General features: G+C 31.3%; 1 protein-coding gene across 2 annotated transcripts; it reads left to right on the forward strand.

Annotated features, from left to right (window-relative positions):
- The first annotated feature begins 12,516 nt into the window (after window positions 1-12,516).
- LOC145193511 (galactose-3-O-sulfotransferase 2-like) lies at window positions 12,517-17,459 on the forward strand. 2 transcript variants are annotated; one of them, XM_090065417.1, is made up of 5 exons: window positions 12,517-12,711; window positions 13,921-14,004; window positions 14,137-14,226; window positions 14,339-14,854; window positions 16,435-17,459. In XM_090065417.1, the coding sequence occupies exons 1-5, from the start codon at window positions 12,689-12,691 to the stop codon at window positions 17,456-17,458; spliced, it is 1,737 nt and encodes a 578-aa protein (XP_089921543.1). In that variant the 5' UTR covers window positions 12,517-12,688; the 3' UTR covers window position 17,459. The 2 variants fall into 2 exon arrangements, with proteins under 2 accessions (XP_089921543.1, XP_089921542.1); XM_090065416.1 differs by having other exon boundaries at window positions 12,519-12,711; window positions 16,432-17,459.
- The last annotated feature ends 4,562 nt before the right edge of the window (window positions 17,460-22,021 follow it).

Genomic DNA, 22,021 nt, shown 5'->3' on the forward strand with positions numbered 1-22,021 from the left:
ACTTGCTAGTTTTTTGAATATCCTGACAAATGGCTGAACAGTTTGGCTGGACAATTACATCTGTTGATGCTAAAAGATTAAAATTTCTCAATAAATTGAGGCATAGATTTGCTTCAAACTACCTACCATGATAACCTTTAGCAAGCAGATTAAAATTGTTAGGCCAGTTTTATGTTGTATATATCCAAAAAACTTTAAACAACCATTTTAAAATGTATGGTTAACAAAATCCTTAGATTATATGCAACTCTGGACGTGAACACGTTTTTATAATTAGGATTTGATAATCCAATAAAACTACAGAATCATGGACTGTACTGAAAGCAAATTTACCCTTCTTTTGATTGCCCTTCTCTTTATCCACAAATCTGCGTAAAGAATTTCCACATACCTCTAGACTCTACAGCTGCATCCAAAACAGCACTTGCATTCGCAAAAATTACAAGCCTATTTTCAAGAATCTTCTGCTAATCCTGTTTATCTTTAAGAAACTGGTTTCTATTGTGCAAAAAGTAACTTAAGTAATGTCCCCTTTCTCATTCGTGTTTCATGAAAGAGAATTCAATAGAGTTCCAACCTCCCCAAACTTCGTATCTAGAAATTTTCTTTCTGCATTGTTGAACTAGCCGTATCTTTGCTTGCAAAATTTAATGAATTGATAGTTACTATTTTCTTTTTTTCATAAGAGCTCCAATTTAAGGTTTCTAATAAATTCCTGAAGCACTTTGTTTTTTTTCAACGCCATTCAAAACCCTTATTAGTGCCAAAAGATATTCATCTTGAATAATGATAAATATTAGCGAAACTTTCGAAATAAAACATTTATTACTTACACCATTTTCGAGTTCTTTCCCACAGGTTACAAATATGGCTAATGATGCCCTCTTAGACATAGGATCTTTTTTGGGAAGTGTTTCTTTAACAACACCGTTTATCTCAGATACTGATTCAGGCTCAATTTCTGTTTTCACTTCTGTGTTCTCCGTTCATTTGACGTAGTGCTCTTAACCAAAAAAATATCTAAATAGTTAAACACAGGACAAGTTAAGTCAGGATACCTTTTTCAGTCCTGTTCAGCTTCACTCTGCACGTAGAGCATAGCCCTTTAAGACACTTTTCATTGCCAAAGCGAAAATCTTCTTTGCTATATTCCCTTAGGTAGGTGTTAAAAGTCATTGGTTTCAATGTTCGTTTTATTTTTCTCCCACACGTGGCACATGCATTAACTCTATCCTCTTCATGGCTAGATTCTGTCTTTCGATGGGTATCTACAGGTCTATTAATTTATTCTGAATCAATTTAAACCATTTTTATGATAAATAGATCAATAAAAACAAGTTATAACTAACCACGTCAGTTAAATGATAAAATCTTTTTTGAAAGGTGAGTTGAATTTTTGCTTATATGGGAAGAATCTTTTAGGATTAGGTACTAATTTAGAACCTATATACATTGCAGATTAATAGTATCTGTTCCATTTTTGGTTAGCCTATTTGAAATCTTTTTTCATGTTTTTCGACTTGCAAAATCTTAAAACATATAAATTTAGGCTAGATACCATTTCAGCTATTTTGTTAAGGCATCGCATGAACCTTTTATAAATTGCATTTAGGTAACTAACTTCCGAAGTTTGTAATAATCTGGTCTAAGGTCTACTCATCCGTAAAGGTGGGAAACAAGACACAATTCAAGCTGTTATCTGAATTTACTGCAAACATCAAAATAAATTTACAATAGAAAATGACGAGGGCTAACAGAAATTCCCGAAGTCACGTAAATTTTGTTATTTTTGTAAACTTTGTCATTTGCCGTGAATGCCGAGAATTTCCGTGCTTTTCTGTGAAATGAAACGATTGCATAAAATAAATTCATAAATTCAGATCGCTCTTAAATCTTACGTGAGACAGGTAGTGAGATTTTAGAAAAGAATCATCAGTTTCTAATACCAATTAATTGACTCTGGTATAAGAGGCATGTTATAATTGCAGAAATGAGTATTATAAAGGCTTATTAGCACAAATATTATTTTTATAAATAACATGTTACTGCAAAAATCTATAAAACGTAGCGGCCTAACAATTAAAATCGTTATATCTTTATTAGTAAACGGAAATTTTCGGCTTTTCGGAAACCGAAAGTTTTGTTTCGGTAACTTTATACTTGTCACTGAAAAGCCAGTGACCAGTGGCCTTTCAAGATGGCGGCGAAATTAACGAACGCTTATATGAGAATTAAGAAACTGATGATAATAAAGTTTTATCATAAGTTCAAATATTGATAAATACTACTGTGGCCAAAAGAAAAACAACGGGAATTTGTTTATAAATCAAAAAATCTTTAATTATTCTTCTAAATTCATTTCATCTCTTTAAAGTAGTCTCCTAGCCAATACTTTGATGTGGAACAATATGAGTGGAGTTTGTGGCAAAATGATCACGAATTTCGAGTACAGTGTGAGATGGTGCATTAGCTTGATGCAAAAACCAAGAATTGCCTCTCCACAAATACGGTCATTTTTTTACTTACAATTTTACAAAAACGACGTATAACACCCAAATAGTATTCTCCGTTAATAGTTTGGCCGGGTGGAAGGAATTCATAAAACACCACACCACGATATTTAAAGAAAAATTGTCAACATGAGCTTGATTTTTGAATTGTTTTAACTTTTTTTTCGGTCTCGGCTCACCTTTGGTACGGTATTCACCCAATTAATTGGTTGTTTCCGGGTCGTAAACGTAGATCTAAGTCTCACCTCCAGCCTTTCATTTTGTCTTGATTTGTCAGAAAGCATTGTTTCACACTTTAACGCGGCGCTGTTTTTCCATGAAATTGAGCGTTTTTGGCGCTCAATTTCATGGACGTCAGAAAAGTGAAATCTCAATTGAGATTTCACTTTTCTGAGGTCCAAAGTATCACTCAAAATTATTTTCACTGATATATTCCAATGAGGTCAGTAAGGTCTCGGACAGTCAGTTTACAATTTTAGAGCACCAATTTTTTGATTTCGTTGACATCTAGCTCATCATTTGATGTTGATGGTCATTCAGGCCGTGCCTCGTCTTCAACGCATATTTTAGAACAAGTATGATAAAATAAAATACAAATTCTCAGTAAAACTAAATATATTTTTTTATATTAGTTTGTTTAAATTTATTTTGTTTAATCGTCGTGAAGAAAAGGCATTTGTATAAATTGTCATTTTAGATCAAAGAAACATAGGTATTAGGTCAAAAATGAATATTGCTAACCAACTTGCAACTGTTGGCAGTTGCCAACATAGTAATTTATTAATCGCTTGTGCAGAAATCTCAAATTTCTAGCAGGATAAGTCCGGGGGAGATGGCCTTAGTTTTTGTTAGAGGCTGTAAAAATCCAACTAGTGGTGTTTTTTACGAACTACTTATATCAGATCAGTCTTTAATCATTTGAGTTTTTTTTTTTTTAATTATTTTTTCAAGATCATTAAGTAATTAGCAAAGTTTAATCAAATAAAATTAAAAAAAGTTATAAAGAAAACTCTACATTGACCATCTCTCCAGAGGTGTCCGGGAGAGTCGGCCAGTATTTTACTTCACTCTTTTTTTAGTTTTCAGGATCACTTCTCTTCTCTTTTTTTGACCACATTTAGAACACATATTGTTAAATTCAGTACATTTTTCATCAACCCAAAATGAAAAAATGACATATTGTAACAAGCCCTCAATAATTTGAGTAGCGTAATAATTTTCCCCACATCTAGTGCAGTTGTCTTGTTCATTTTCTGTATCAATATATCTGAATCGCAGTGTATTGGTTCTTCTTCGTCCTCACTGCTTTCTGAAACCCTTTGAACAAACTTTCGCTCTTTAGCTACCTTAATCTTCTTAGTGTCATTCTCTTTATTTTCCATTAATTTTTCTTTTTTACTTATTACTTTCTCTTCTTAGGTATATTTTCCTGTTCTTTGGCTTTTCTTAACTCTATATGACATTCAGATATTAACAGAATGCCTACTTGCTTCGCCCGTTTTCTAGTTTCAACAACTTTCTGTGATATTGGTGAGATTTCGTTCAGAATTTTAGAGGTAAAAAGTAAATTCTTTTTCAAAATTTTCCACACCATCGTTGTTAGAAGCACTAAAAAATGTTTTTCTTCGATATTTGAACTCTGGTCACACAGTCTTTGGCATCTAGAAGTATTTTCTTTGGAAGAATCAGGTAGGTTTGATTGTGCAGCAGATGGCGTTTTAGATGTACTCGCTATTACTTCAAACTTAGACGTTTCATTGTTGACACAGGGTATGGGATTTACAATAGGCGATGTTATGAATGAGCTTTGACATGCAGTTGGATTAGGTGTAACGTCTGCCTAGCTTGTAAGAAATGCGTACTCCAGTATTTCAGTTGCGTTAAAAGGAAATACTCCCGTAGCTTTAAAGCCTGCAATAGCATTTTCAATCGAGGCAACTTTTGCTTAAGCCTTACTGATCAACATGCTAAAACATACACTTGAGATTTTGCCAACTAGGATTTTTTTTTACCCAAAGTCTACATTGTTCGAAAAAATGACTTTTCAAAAATTTGAATATAAATCTATCTAAAGATTGCAAATAATGCGACGTATGATTTGGAATACATAACAATATGACATCATTAGCAACTGCATATTCTAACATGTAGTTCTACTGAATTAGAGTGGGTAGAATGGCTAAGTAATAGCAGTAAAACCTTGCCCGGTGGTTTCCTCGGCACGAAATGGGTTTTAACCCTTTCTAAAAGTTCCTTCGGCATTGCAACATCCAATAACAAAAATAGTTTCACCTTTCTCGTTAGAAGTTATCGTAGATACAGCCTTTGATCCTCTTTCTGCTAAAACTTTACCTAGACGATTACTTAATTGCAGACCCTATCCATCCTGATTGAAAATACAGTTTGCTTTTCCCATAAATTTATTATCTGCGAAAACCTGTTCCAATAACTTATATTAAAAAAGCTTCGACTTCTACTCTGTTCAAAGCTTGAGATCTAGCCAATGAGACTCCTTCAAACTTTTCCTAATGAAGTATCAGTGTGTCTTTCCAAAAACGTTTGCATTCAATCATTACCAGCTTTTTCAATTGTTTTGTTGAATCTATGAGAAATATTTAGTCGCTCTGCAAAATAAAATGCTATTTCCCTGGAGTCATCAATAGTCAATGGGAATCCTTTACTTTGCATGGTTTTTATATAAGTAACAAGTTTTTGTTCATTGTTTTCACCAAGCATAGAAGATGGCCCCAATTGTCCTTTTTTATCGATATCATTTTTGTATCTTCGTTCTAATTTTTTACGTGGAATGCCGTAGGTTTTAGATGCAAAGTAGATGGTCATTTCCTGATTTTTAACAGTAGGAATAACGGCTTTAAATGATTCTTCTGTCCAATTACCGCGCCCTATATCTGTTTTTCTCTTGTAGACATTTGGCATCTACAGAGAAGTAGCGAAAAATGTAATTAAAAATAAAAAACGAAATTAAAAATAAGGCCATCTTTACCGGACCGCATATGGTCATCTCTCCTATTTGCGCATGATTCTAATGGTCATTTCGGAATAAAGTGAATAATTTCAATACTTACAAATTTGAGGTTTGAATGCAATAAATCAATCATAATAAACAAGATAAAACAAAAAAACTACAAGTTGCAATCGAAATTTTTTTCACTGCGAGTTAAAATGTGAATTTATTGAAAAATATTTACCCTTTTGAAAACAAATAAAGAGGTTTTTACTTACTTTTCGATTTAATTTCACTCTAACTTTGCACTTGCACTAGCGGTCTCCGCTGACAGAAGTGAAATAAGCGTAAACTAGTGCTATCTAGCTTTTAGTTCTAAAAATAATTGAACTGGCCATCTCTTACCCTATATATATATCTCCCCCGACTCACCCTAACTAGCATTTGTTATATAATTTATGCACCTTTTAGTTCTTAACTACCCTATGATATGTGCGAGTTGGTAATAACAAAACTGCATGGTAGGCAGGTGAATTTTTTTTTAAGATAAAATATTTTGTCAAACTAGCGTCGTGATAAAGTTATTTAATTTCTGTGTAACTGAAGCCATAATATATAACAGTAAGTATAACAGTATATAATATAGGAGAAAAGTATAGTAGATGATCTAAATATTTCTTTATTCAAAAATTTACTAAACAATACATTTAAAAAAAAATTAAAGGTGTTTTTACATGCATTTATACCTAAAGCTAGAAGCGATTATTCCTAAATTTTAAGGGATTAATATTAGTTTTTAATCATACAAACATATATGTATCATATATTTTTTGATAACATACCTAATGTATGTATGTTAATTTTTGATAACATACGTAATCCAATAGAAACCATGTACTTTAATAGACCATGTACTTTGATGGACAGAAGTATGTTATCAAAAAATTCCATAAACAATTTTTTAAAGTTGTTTTGAATAAACAAGTCAAAAACAAATGACTCATTTATTGAGAGCAGGTATATTACAAAGAATATTACATAAATAAAATGATATATAATATAAAATAAAAATATTAAAACATAAATAAAATAATATATAAAATAATATAAAATTTAAAAAATTATGTTTCATATTTAATATTCTTATTAAACATATATATCCATTAGTTAAATTCATCTATTAAATAACCCAAGAAGAAACTACTGAGTTGTGTGTACTCGCAGCGTTCAGCTAATAGTCCATGCAGCATGTACATTAGGCTGTTGTGATAAAATGAAAATGCGATTTTTTAAACTTAATAGCAAAAAAAGCTTGCATTTTATGGACTGAAAAAACTGCAAAATATTTCCTACTTATTTTAATATTTAGAGGTGTTCTAAGCGTGCTCAATGTTTTGCATCTTTGTGCACACAAACACGGCTGTCTGACATTATTTTAATCAATTGTGTTAAATCTGTGTTGTGGTTTTATTCGCTGTTGTTTAAAGGTAAGCTGAACATGTTTGCATGAAACTTACTTGAAAAATATGTACAGTGATTTAAAATTCCTTCAATTTAGTTAAAACTATAGTATGCAGCTATTGCAGTTTAAACTAGTTCCAGGTATTTTGTTTGCCAAATGGGAATAAAGCTGTAGATCTGTAAGTTTGGACTGCTTAACGACCAATGAATAACAGATGTAGGTGTAAAATCATATTCAGAGAGAATTGTTATTTTATTTTTCATTGATTGCTAGGAAAAGGATTTCGCTGTCAAAAATCTGCACTAGGACGCACCACAAATGTACAGCTTTTGATCATCCCTGTTAATTTCCTACAATTATTTTGCTAACATACATGGATGTAATGAAACATTACAATCACATTACGCAAAACATCGAAGCAGAAAAAGCAAAAGAGCCTATTGAAAGCGAAGTAGCTGAAATTGTTGAATCTGATATCCAGGCTGTGTGGAAAAGAGCCTCTGTCCCTGCTGTTTCACAAACTAGAATTCTGAAGCTAATACGATGTACTCACAATGAGTTTAGAAAGCTGATAAAACCTTACAAAGAAAGGAAGACTGTTAAGATATGTTGAAGTTTCAGGCATATGCAGACAAAAACAAGTAAAAGTTGTTCAACATTGCTATATGCAAGTGTTCCTATGGAAATTGCGAGTGTGAAAAGGAGCACAAAGTGCCAGCTAATGAGCAAAACTTTTGTGCAGGATCAACGAACCACTTGACTGATGATTATTAGCAGTGTGGATAAGGTTAGCTCAGCTAAGTTAAAGAAATGTTTTGACCGAAAAATGATAAAAAACGCAAGGGTCAAAAGAAAACTTGACCTGTGTGATCAGCAATATGATTTAGAAGATTTAAGCACATTGTCGTAAGATATTGACGATGTTGGAACAAACAACGAATCAAATGAAGTTGCTGAAGTAAAGCATGTTCAGACACCTTCATCAACAAGCACCAGACAAATGAGAAAAAGATTACCAAAGTTGGCAAAAATGTGTGATCGGTTTGGTGCATCAGATAGAGCTGGAGCAGCATTAGCTGCTGCTGTGGTGGAGAGTTTTGTTGCTGTTTTGCAAACTGAACTAACACACGTTATTGATTGCTATAAATTGCGGTGGGAGCGTAAGTTCACCAGAGACTGTCTTTTAATAGATGGTTTTATTGACATCATGTACTTTGATGGACATAAGGATTATACTCTGAAACTTGAGAAAAAAGGAACACGATTGTACCAAAAAACTGTAAATGAAGAGCACTTAACTCTAATTTGTGAACCCAGTGAGAAATTTCTTACACATCTGACACCTCAATCATCATCAGCACGAAGCATAACAGATTGCATTTGCAAGTACTATGTTGAAAACAGTATGAATATGAACAAAGTATTAGGAGTAGGCACTGCCACAAATACTGCTGCTACTGGTAGAATAATAATGAGTCATAGAGGTAAAACTTGGCAAACCTTTTACAGTGGCTGCCCTGCCAGCTTCATACAAATGAACTACACTGCACCATCTTATGAAACATCTCGATAGTGGAACATCTAGACTAAAATAGTTCTCAGGACCAATAGGGTTAGCTTTGCCAAACTGTGAGCTTCAGCCCGTATGCAAGTTTGAAGCTATTAGCTGTGAAATTCCTGAAGCGATAATCCAGAATTTAATCATCGACCAAAAGTATTTATATGAGATGTGTTGCAGTGTAAGCAATAGAAACTACTCTGAAGGTCTTGCTAGACAAAATCCAGGGAAGATAGCTCACTTACGTTAGCTGACAACAGAAATTCAAATTCTTCTTCGTTATATTTCCACAAAAAAGTCTGAGCAAAGTTTGCAGCTGTTGGCCAAATTCAAAGTGCAAGTTTATGCTCCTGTGTGGTTTACCATCAAAACCACTCCCAGTTGTAAAGATGGTGCTAAATATGTTTAGCTTACAACTAATCTATCTCGTGCCCAGCTACAGGAAGTTAGGAGGTTTATTGATCCTGTAATTCAAAGGAATGCCTACTTTGCCCACCCTGAAAATCTGCTACTGGCAATGACATTTGATAAACGAGATCATGTACGACTTTCACTTTGTCGAATCCTAAAAGCTTGTCAGCAGTAGAGAACTGATGTTAGAAAGCTTGTCATCCCACAGATTAACTTTGAAGCAGCAGATTATATACTGAGCTCATCAGGTGGATTGATGTTGATGTAACCAAAATCACCTCTGTTGTCACTGATTCCAACAAATGAAATATTAGATCGAATATTTGAAACCAATTATGCTTTGTAGCCACTTATCAAAGTACCATGTCACACTCAGGCTGTGGAGAGACATGTGAAACTCGTCTCAGAAGCATCACAGTCAGTGTGTAGTGATAGCGCTCATAATGGATTCATCAAGAACAGAACTGCATCAAGAGAACAGATGAACATTTTTAACAATAAGAAAAAAAGTCACTCTAATCACTTCACTGTTTATGATTTGGTTATTATTTATTTGGTTTGGCAGAAATCACAGTAGTATCTGTGGTACTGAATGGTGTAAAAATACTATTATATTGTAAATTGCTGTTTATTGACTAACATGCCTAAAATACATCAGTTTTCAATCCTTATGGGGCACCTCAAAATGTGACGCAATTAGCTCAATTTTTTACTAGCAAGCTCAAATCACCTAGTCAATGACTAGTACAAGTCTAAGTTTTCAAAAAAATTTTTCCTATACTTTTCACACCACCCTAATGCTCACACGGTAGATCGATATCTTTAATATTTTTGCGTGGAGTCCCCATCCAAAAGAAGTATTAACTTCTTTTCACTACTTTTTTCCATCTTGATAGATTTGATGAAGAGCTTTAACTATTCAACAACAAGCTCTGTTGTTATCCATCCGTTTTTAGAACATCCGAACACCGTTCTCGGTGGTACTCCATTTTTAAGCAATCGTGCATCCGTGCACGTTTAAATATTACCATAGGCAGCACGAATTCACCTGCTGGATCCAAATAACGTATACATGTAGTGATCAAGCCCCTTTCACCACTTATAATTTCCCCAACTTGATGTTTACCTTTTTGAGTATTTATTGTAGATGGTTTATCTACGGTGGATAATCCTGTCTCATCAACGTTGTAAATCTAATTCATTTTTATCAAATAATTTATAAACTAAATCTTTATTGAAAACGTTAGTTTTGGCCATTAGTGATGCCTCTGGAGTTCGTAAGGAAAAGCAAAGATTATAACACAATAGTGACATTGGATAATATACTTAAACTGGTACTTTTCTATTAATAATAGAGAAGTAACGTGGTGTCTCAAAACTCAACTATTAGGAGGTTAACTTAATTTTGAGGGTTTTTTTATTATCATAAAAAATATATTTGTTTCTAAATAATTAAGAATTTATTTAATCAAAATAATTTCCATCCTAACAATCTTCTTCCAGCATGAATTCCATTGTAAAAACGTTTTTCTGGTTTTTGAGCTATCCAGCATTCAAGCTAATTTTTGACTTCTTCAAAGCAATTAAAATGCTGCTCCCCAAATGAATGCTTCATTGACAAAAACAAATGATAATCTGATGGAGCAATGTCTGGTAAATATGATGGGTGGGGAAAAACATCCCATCTTAATTCTTCAAGATTTTCTTTTACGCATTTTGCAACATGTGGAAAAGCGTTATCGTGCTGAAAAATTACTTTATCATGTCTTTTAGCGTAACCTGGTTGTTTTTCGTTAAGAGTTTGAGTTCAAGCGATAAATTGTTGTTTGTAACGTATGCCTGTTTTAGTTTCTCCAGGTTTTAGCAGTTTATAATACACTACACTTCCTTGATCTCACCAGATGCAAAGCATAACTTTCTTACCATCAATAATTCGCTTTAGCGTAGATGTTGACGCTTGACCAATGTCACACCACAACTTTTTTCGCATAGAATAGATCCACTTTTCATCACCTTTAACAATTCGATGCAAAAGGGATTTTCTTTTATACCTTTGAAGAAGGTTTTCACTCATTACCAATCATCTTTCCAAATCTCTTTCTTTTAATACATGTCGCAGCCAATTACCTTCTTTTTAGATCTTTCCCATCAATTGTAAACGCTTACTAAATACAGCTTCAGTGACTTTTAACGCGTCGGACAATTGTTTTAGAGTTTTAGCTGAATCTTCGTCTTGTAATTCTTGCAATTCCAGATTTTTAAACTTTTTTAGCTGACCAGAGCGCTCCTTGTCATTTAGATCAAAATCACCACTTTTAAATTGTCTAAACCAGTATCCGAAATTTTTAAAAGATGGTGGATGATCTTCATAAGTTTCTGCAAGCAAACGATGACTTTCAGCAGCATATTTCTTTTGATTAAAGAATAAAAGTAGCGAATGCCATAAATTATATTTTGAAGACTCAAAACAGGTCATTTTTGATTAAAAAAGAAATTAGATTTTTTGTTCAAATTTACTAAATAAACTATGCTAAATTTTGAAGACTAATTACTAAATTATAATTTAAAATGCTAAAAATTATATTTAAATTTAAAATTCATGCTTATTTTTAAAATTTAGAAAAACCCTTAAGTTAAAGAAGCCCTGATAAAATGCGCCATGCTTTGATGACTGGAATTTGTGAACTAATAATTTACATAGTAATGACTTTACTTACACATGCTAACATAGACACATTAGCGAAATAACTTAAAGTAATAAAGCAGCTGTTTTATTTACGTTTGAATTTATAAAAGTTGCTTTAAACTGAATCTTTAGAGTGGGTCTATTGTTAGATAAATATGAGTCATCTTCGTTTTAAACCACAAAGAACCTATAATCCATAAGTCTCTTTATTCACAACTTTTTAATCAGTTTCAATACATATTTATACATTTACAAAGCAAAATTTCTCATTTGAAAGCTTCGACGTGCACAGCTCGCGCTCAGTTCTGCACGACTTTAAACTTATATTGTACACATAGCCGGATGCGGTTACGATGGTAATATTAAAACAGTTCTTGCTTTAAAAATTTATTGCAAAATAGAGTTTTTCTTATACACTTTTTTAGGGAGATTTGGTTTGGATTTGTTGCGAGAGGCCCAGGATAACAAAAAAAAAACCTTCCAACTTGCATAAATTTAATCAGTTTAGCACAGTTGAAAATTAACGCAACTAAGTCTTTGACGCACCAAGAATGCCTTTAATAAAAGTCTAGTTACACATTTTTAAGGCATTGTAAAACCGTAAATTGTTTTCCTAGTGCAAACTCAATGGTTCAATAAAATTCATACCAGTAAATTTAGTACAAAACAAAAAACGTTGAAAATTATTGAATGACAGGAAAACTTTTATCCGACAAATTTGCATTCATAGAGTTTTATTAACTCATTTTAAAACGAGAAGCTTGTTAACAACCAGTTTAACGCCCCCCCCCCCCCCATTACTCCCTATTAAAGTGAGTCATAAATCAAAACTGTAGTAATAATTAGAAATGACATCATTAATCTAGAATTTTCTGATGCTCCTTTTGGTGGAACACTAATACGGTTTATCCTACTGATAATAAAAATTGTTGCTTAAACTTTCAACATCTCGAAGTTTAATCCTTATCTCGTGATTATGTTAATTAAATTTTATAAAAAAAAAAAAGTTTATAAGAAAGCATATTGCAAGAAAACATTAGCGAATGTGTTCAACAAAGTGTTATAAAAAACTTGCTTTGTCTATATGTGAAAGACTATGCTCAAAGAACGCATTTTGAGGTAAGGTTCATAGTAATAATGCACTCAAATCAATGTGCTGATTTGCATTTTCACACTACAAAATGAAAATAATAGCAACTGTAACAAGAGAGTAATGATAATAAAATAAAATAAACAAAACTGAATACACGGCTGTTGAAATGAGAAATGATGAGAGAGCCCGAATCTCTCGAATTTTTTTAAAGGTTACCAATTATCTCGAACAGTGCTTTTCAAATTTAAAAATTTCTATTATTATAGAAATTCTAAAATCTGTATTTAAAAGTCTTAAAATTTGTGTTTAACAAATTTTTACAAAATTTGAGTCAGAACTTTTTCCCGCTCTCTTAAATTTACCATTTGAAAGGTGAGCATATTTTCTAGGTATGGTCGGTCTGCATCTTCTATCGGAATTTCTTGTCATCTTTCTTGCAAAGTTTCATATCATTCAAACAACCAAGCCTGATATAAAAATTGTTTTTAACGGAGTATTTTATAGGAAATGCAGATTCAGCAAAGTAAAAATATCGTCTGAAAAGAAAAATATCAATTTCTTCTTAAAAAACCAAAGCTCTCTGATAATAAATTTTCTAGAAAAAATAAAATATTATTATGGTTTAATAATAAAGTTATCATAAAAACATTATGATAATAAAATTATTTTTTTTTAGAAAGTTTGAATTTTAGAAAGTTTGTGCGAAATCCACGTTATAACTTCAATTCTTTAAAAATATCTTTTATGATTATTGTTAGTTTTAAATTCAATCTTAGGGAACATCTTATTTTAAGTTTATTTTCATTACTGCTAAGTTCTATGTTCACCTTTTTTTCAACATCTTGCTGTATTTCAAGCTATGGGATTAAATTTTCACTTTGTTTCTCTGTGTCTCTGTGTCTCTCTGTCCCTCTATCACTCTTTCTTTATGTTTCACTGCCTCTCTATCTCTCTATCATTCTTTCTTTCTGTCTGTCTGTCTGTCTCTCTTTCTCTCTTTCTCTCTTTGTCTCTCTGTCTCTCTGTCTCTCTGTCTCTCTGTCTCTCTGTCTCTCTGTCTCTCTGTCTCTCTTTCTCTCTTTGTCTCTCTGTCTCTCTGTCTCTCTGTCTCTCTGTCTCTCTGTCTCTCTGTCTCTCTGTCTCTCTATCTCTTTCTGTTATATGTTAAGATTTCCTGCAATTGCGTTGTGTAAAGTTTGAAAATATTAAGAGAATATTTCTTTTTGATACTGCAGGAATTTTCTGCTTCTTTCATTTTTTTGGAGCGTTGTCATGATAATCTATTTTTACAAAGATGGTAGCGGATCTTTACTCAGACTGTAAGTTAAACTTTTGTTTAGTTAATTAAAGAATACGAATGATAGCATGATTCTGCATAGTTATATTATTTAGTTTCATACTAGAAATATAGTATATATTATTAATGTAATAAAATGAACTATATTTCTCAGATCATTTTTCAAAGTTGAGTCAAACGTTTTCAATCCTGACGAATATTTAAAATCTCAAGTACTGAATAATTTTGATGCTACAATCTGGAGGTAAGAAAACTTTAATGCTATCCAACAACCTGAACTTTAGCTAAGAAATAAGAGAAAAAAACTTAAACTCCAAATATTTTCTAAATTAATCTTTTATTTCAACTAAATTCAGATCATCATTACAAAACGAAAACTTCAAAAGTGTAGCAATAAACGTCATAAAGCAACCAATATCTATGTTAGCTCAAGAAACTGGGGGAATAAAACAACCAATGCCTGTATTAGCTCAAGAAAATGGGGCATTAAAACAACCAATACCTGTATTAGCTCAAGAAACTGAGGGAATAAAACAGCCAATGCCTGTATTAGCTGAAGAAAATGGGGCATTAAAACAACCAATACCTGTATTAGCTGAAGAAAATGGGGCATTAAAACAACCAATACCTGTATTAGCTCAAGAAAATGGGGCATTAAAACAACCAATACCTGTATTAGCTCAAGAAACTGAGGGAATAAAAAAACCAATGCCTGTATTAGCTCTAGAAAATGGGGGAATGAGCCAGCCAATACCTGTTTTAGCTCAAGAAAGTTGGGGAATGAATCATCCAATACCTGTAATAAATCAGCAAAATAAGGAACTTAAAGAGATCCTACCACAGATGGTTCAAGAAGAACACACGGATGTAAGGTAAAAATTTATATTTTGAATTGCATCTGATTCAATGAGATTTTTTAAATAGATTAAAAACCAGCAACTTAAAAAGCTAATTTTTTAACTGAAAAAAGAAATAACTCATTTTGCATTTGACAAATCTGAAGTAAGAAGCCTTTTTTTAACTAATATATTCTTCTTATTATTTGTTGTGTTAAAAACAAATAAAGCTACTATTTTAGTACGCATATTTTTACCTAAACCTTCCGACAACCCTTTTTTGACTATTTTGATATCGGGGAAACTGATAGAAATAGTGACAGTGAAATTTGTAATAGAAATTGGTTTGGTAATACTATAGGTTACAAACTTTCTCGATTAACCAAAACTGTTCTAGAATATAGAAGTTATAAATTTTCTTTCAGAATTTCAAAAATTGTATCCCGGATATCATTGTCTCGTCTCGTCTCGAATAAAAAAAATAACGAGACGCAAGTGCTTACATAGAACATTAACTTTAACATGATCTCTAGCCTTGTAAAAATAAAAATCAAAGTACGTTTATGCTGAGGCATTTGACAGAATATTGTTGTTTTTGTTGCTCTTTTTAACTTTTGATTTTCCATATCTATTATTGTTCTGTTACTTACTGTTTTATTATTATCTTACTTTTGATTTTCTTGGATATAAAGCACGTGAAATTCTTCTTTGCAGTTTTTTAGTTCTTCCAATAAATAGCAGCCCTAAATAAATTACAAAAAATTATTCATAGTTAACAAATATTTTTCACCCTTTAACTGCTACATTTGCATTTTATTTTGATGTGGCAATAGCTTTTTATAGATTATTATTTGATAATAAAACAGTTAACACCATTGGAGGATCTATGGCTAATCAAACTTTTTACCACTAAATAATCACTTTAGAACTTCATAGATACTTTAACACACGAATCTTTTTTTTACCGGAATATACGGACTAGATTTTAAATTACAAATCATGGATAGTTCTTTACCTACTCTATTAATAAGTCACCATCAACTAATCTAAGATCCTTCATCCACTTAATAATTATTGTAACTGTTGTGCTATTAAATTGGATTTAAATTTGTCATAAAGTTTGTCATATTTAAAATTTGTTTGATTCCATTAATATTTTTTGCAAAGTAGAACAAATGGTCTATGCTTGATTAATTGAGTGATAAAAATCACTTTCAAGCCTCCTCCCCACTCCCATCCCTCCATCCCTCCCAAGAAAAGAAAGATTTCGGAAACTTCCAAAAGAACTATTTTTTCCTCTGGATTTTAATTTTGATTTTGATTTTAATTTTGATTCATCTTAAAAGTACATTTTTTGCTTCTCCCATTCATTTTAAGCTTTTTTTTTTTTATTTAGGCGATTAAAATAATCGTATAGCTGTTTTGTTTGAGTGGTATTTACTTATTCAGATTAGCCATAATAATGCTTTCAAATAACGTTAGTTTGAAAACTTTCCGAAAGGTTTTACAACGGTACTTAGAGTCGAATATACAACGGTACTTAGAGTCGAAAAAAAAAAAAACAAAAAACAGAATACAACCAGTTTGATAAATTCTTTTTTTTCTTTATTTAGCAGAAAAAGTAAACAACCAATTCAAAATGTGATTTTTATTAAAACTCACAAAACCGGATCTTCTACCGTGACAAATATTATGCAGCGATACGCAAAAACGCACAAGTTGAATGTCGCTTTGCCCCTGTGTGACCACAGATTTTGCTACCCAAACAAGTTTGACGAAATATTTCTGTATAAACATATAGAAAATGAGAGTTACAACATACTATTCAATCATGCTGTGTTTAACAAAGAAAAAATGCTAAAAATCATGGCCGGCCCTGACACTAAGATAGTGACAATAATTAGAGAGCCATATTCACAGTTTGATTCTGCAGCTCAATACTTAAACTTTAGGAAGCATTATAATTTAACATCCAACTCACTTTTATTGGATGAGTTTTTCAAAAACTCAGACGAATCTTTAAAAAATATAATTAAATCTGCTGATTTATCACAAGGAGAAGGTGCATTTTCATTGGCCAAAAATCCGAATGCGTTCGACTTTGGTTTTGATGTATGGAACGAAACTCCTGAGTATATTGAAAATGTAATAAATTTAATTAATCGAGACTTTCACCTTGTAATGATCATGGAGCATATGGAAGAGTCTTTGGTGTTACTGAAAAACGAGATGAATTGGAGTCTGGAGGATGTTGTATTTAACATTCATAACGCAAGAAAGTTTAAGGATAAAAATACTGACGATGAAAACAGAAGCAGGGAAAGAATCTTAAACTGGAACAAACTTGACGCTGCTATTTATAGCTATTTCAAAGGAAAATTCTTGGAGAAGATCAAAAACAGTCCTCCTGGTTTTGATGAGGACGTAAAAACGTTAAAGGAATGGAATCAAAGTTTGGTCAATCATTGTAAATTTTCTATACTTACTGACTTGTCGATCAATTTAATTAAAAAGTATGATACACAAGCCAATCTTTGTGCGGACTTTTTACGTGAAGATAGTGACTTCACCATTTGGTTCAAAAATATGCGACATTTCAAAGTCAAAAGATTGCTTTACCAAAAGATTACACCAAATTGAATTATTTAGTATTTATTAAAAGTAAATTTTAGTTAGAATATTTATTTCAATTACGACTTATATTAAATTCATTAATAAATACCCTGGTGCGCTTTTGCGTCAAACGCCAAAATAAATAAATAGTATTAGTTTTGTAACAAAGTTTGCAAACTTAATTCTATTTATTTATTTATTTTTTATTTTCTATTTCTATTTATTTACTTTTGACAATTTTAACATTTTTAATTGTGCCACCTGCCTAGTGTGCAAGCTTTTAATTGGATTACAAAATATAGCTAGGGAAATGCAGAATATTTAATATATTACATATATTTCATGTTTTTTTTTTATTTTTATCTATTTCACATATTTCATGTTTCATATATTTCATATACTTCATATATTTCATAGATGTCATATATTTCATACATTTATTTACACCATTTAAAACAAAATAAAATGGTCTGAAACTATATATTAAATGATTTCTCTACACCACATTCGGTAAATCTAGAGTAAAGTAATGTAGCTATATTATGCATGTAGGTAGCATAGGCGTGCTGCACAGCCTCCACTTTTTTTACGCTCAGCAAGTTTAGGTGATAAACCCTCTATTTAAAATTAATTGTTAGAAATAATAATAAAAAAAATAATAAAAATAGTGTTCTGTTTACTAAACACTATTTTGCCATATTTTCATGAGTATTCTTGTTAAGAATGTGGCTTTTTTTTTTTTTGTTTTGAGAACACCTATTGAAAACTAAAACATTGCGTTGTTCATTAATTGTGAATTGAATATTAATACTCAATTGACATATAATGCACATTGTGTCGATCGCGCATTAATGCTCAATTGACACAAGGCTAGTGTCAATAATATTTTGGTGTTTTATTGATGAAACTTTATCTCATGAAATTTTTGATTATTTTTAAGCTGAAGAAAATCATCATGTTTAAAAAAAAAAAAAAAAAAAGAAAAAAACACTGAATAAAAAAAAATGCGCTTACTTTCTTTTTTTCTTATTCCCTTGTAAAGAAAAAAATAAAAAGCATTATGGTGACTTTATTTAGGTGATAATTCAAAATTAGCGAATATTAAACACTCAACAATTATCAAAGGATGAGTTTTTTTGTCGTATTCACAATATGACAAATTGGCTCCTAAGTTAATCTTCATCGTCACAAAGAACTTTACTTCCAACTTGATTTGGTGGTAAACAGGTCAATTAAATTAGGAAATTCCATTGGTTAAATTAAGAAATTCCATTGGTAATTATCCGGTTCTCTTACTTGCCACTTTTCTGTGTGAGTTAATGAAATGATCGGAGACTGGAGACTCTTTCGAGAATTGCCTTATTGCAAGAATACAACTTTAGTAACATCACAACTTTTTATGTTGAAGAATTTTGTGCTCATTGTAGGCATAAACTACCACGGATATAGATTTAGATAAAGTGTTTGCATATTAATTAAGTATAATATATCGGTTTTAAGTTTTTGCTCGATTTTTTCTGAACACAATAAAATCTTCATCACTTTCTAACTTTCTAACTTCTTTTTTCTAAGTTCTAACTACTACTTTATATCTTTACTTTTATTGTAACAAGCATTCAGTTAAAAAAAAAAGGAATCCATGTACATTGAAGGTCAATTACAGCGCAAGGTTTCCTTAATAGAAATATGTTTTATGTATGATAATTAATAGAAGCATGCTTATCTAAAGAGTAATAAAATTTTTCGATTTGCATATATTTACATACATTATTATAAGATGGAAACACGTGATGTCCTACCTTTAATGATCGCTTGTACAAGCATGACTTATACATTTAGAGTCGACGTAATAAGCTAATGCTTGTTACGTAACAGCCTACCATCGCAAATAACGTTGCTTGGTTTCTTTTTTTTTAAAATTATTTCAAACCTTTTCTAATTAAAGTAGCAATGTTTCTGTGACCCATCAAGCGATTCGCTGCTTCAGCAGCTGTGGTTAACTTAGTGACATTTCGCAATTTTACAAAGTTTTCAACCCTACGCTTTTTTGGTTTTATAGAATGAGTCTTCAAAGTTCTAGCAGGCCGTCTTTAACCCAAACTTGTTCCAGATGACGAGAAAGAAAAGCTGATAAATATTTGTTTTAAATTCTACATATATTATTCTAATTCTAAGAGAGGTGTTTGCAATTTTTAATTGCAAACAGCTCTCTGAATTTCAAGTTTCATCAGCATTTTCAAAATTTTTGCAAAATAAAATTCAATAAACGAGAATTTCTTTCATCTCGCTCATATTTCCTTCATTCTTCAATAATTTTCGTTTTTGAGAAAAAAGAGAACGCTTGATCTGAAAAAAATTGTGGGATCGATGTAGTGATAAATTATATTCCATTGTACAGCTAAGAATTCTCGCTATCCAACAATTAAAAACTAGCATGGATACATATGGGTGCAAAAAGCAGTATGCGTTAAATAGTTAAAAAACAAAAAAAAACACGTTAAACCAGTTTTTTCAAAACATTTTTTGTTTTTCGCTCTTCTTTTCGCACACATTGTTTCACTTTCGAATCAAATGATTAATGAAAAAGTACTTCCCCTCTTAAAGAAAAAATGCGTCACAACAAAAATTTGATTCTTATCTAAAAATTTGATTACTATCTTGTTAAATGGGTTTGAAAACGCTGTAAAATTGCTGAACTAAAATCTTTTCATAGAAGAAATTACATTTAAACATCACTTTAACTGTTTATGACTCAACGCTCTGGAATGTTTATCGTATCTAATACCACAGTTTCTTACCAATTAAGGATAGTTATTGAGAAAATATATTCAATTAGTCGATTTTTTAAACTCCCTTTTATCCACCCAGCTTCTGTAAGGCGACAGTACACATGTATGAAAACACTCATAAGGCGACAGTACACATTTGTGAAAACACTCATAAAACATTTTAATGCAAGAGTATGAGGATTATAACGCTGAAATTTTTGGCCGAACATTTGCAAAAGTTAGCCTAAATAAAGTCAATCGTTTGATTTTACCAATGGTAAAAAAGTATTCATTTATCATTTATGCATGCATATACAAGGCTATCCTAATTTCTTTATACTTAACTAGCTTGAATACCCGGTATAATACGCCTGGTTTTCCAACTATATGGGTCAGTTTCTACTCATCCATTTAGCTTCGGGAAAGGGAAAGGGATGGGAAAATTAATCACTGAGCATGCGAAGTTTTAAATTTAATTTAAAAAGATAATTTTAAATCTACTTTTTCCCGTGAAAAAGCAAATAGCGAAACGAGTAGCCAATCATCTTGCCACAATTTCCAAAAAATAAAAACAAAAATCATATTTTATATACCGAGAGATTAGTTATTTTTACATTCACTATGCATTTAAGATAAACAACAAAATGCTTCAAAAATAAAAACAAATAAAACAACTAAAAAAAGTATATATATATTTACACACACGTGTACACACGTTCACACATCCCTCCCTACTTAAGACGTCTTTAAGACGTCTGTAACTTACCTTTAACTCGTCTAGACGTCTGCAACTTGTTAAAGATTTGTTTAAGACGGCTTTTGTACAGGTCTTTAAGAAATCTTCCGACAACCAGTTTAAGACGTCCTTAAAACATCTTAACAAGACGTCTTTCGGAATAACCAGTTTAAGACGTCTTTCGGAAAAACTAGTTTAAGATGTCTTTAATCATGGAAGTATAAGAGATGGACGTGCAACGTAATTTTTCTTTTTGCAAACCATGCTCCCCATGTTGCGCATTGTTGAAAATTTATTGTTTTAAACAATTGAAATTTAATTCTCTTAAAGTCTGTCGGATTCGTCGAAAATATTTGGTCTAGCCTTACCAGTCACATCAATTTTCTTTTATTTGTTAAAGATAACAGCAATAGAACCAAGTTTTAAGCTTAATTTTACATAGACATTCTTAACATTTTAAGAAATAAGGCGGATAATAAAAAGAATTTGAGACCATTTACTTGACTGCTTAAGCACATGTATAACTTGAGATACAATAAGTAATACAAAATATCGACTTGTTTTGTAGCTACCTGGAGCACAATTGTTTTTGGCATAGTGAACTACTTCTTCTACTATATTGCTGAAGTCTTCCAGTTAATGAATGTTATTGAATTTTCTGTTTCGGCTTGCTCCATCAGACACTATAGCTCTTACTTTAAGTCCAAGGGATTCTAATATCGCTATATATATATATATATATATATATATATATATATATATATATATATATATATATATATATATATATATATATATATATATATATATATATATATGATATGATATGTATATGCTTAACAACAGAAATATATACAGTTAAGGATAAATAACTTATTAATAAAATGAATATAAATACAATATAGGAAAAATAATTTGTCACAGCTTTAAAGAATTTAGCAAAGCCAATTTATGATAAACCGCATGAATGACTAAGTATTTAATATTAACGTATTATGATTTACCAGCTATATGTGAAATAAATTTTATTTGACAAAAACTAATGGGTTATTATGTATTTTTTATGATAGATGAAATAATACATGA

Source organism: Hydra viridissima, unplaced genomic scaffold (genome assembly GCF_058129835.1).
Source record: "Hydra viridissima isolate aposymbiotic clone 2 unplaced genomic scaffold, HvirCarnegie_v1 scaffold_10, whole genome shotgun sequence".
Taxonomy (NCBI): domain Eukaryota; kingdom Metazoa; phylum Cnidaria; class Hydrozoa; order Anthoathecata; family Hydridae; genus Hydra; species Hydra viridissima.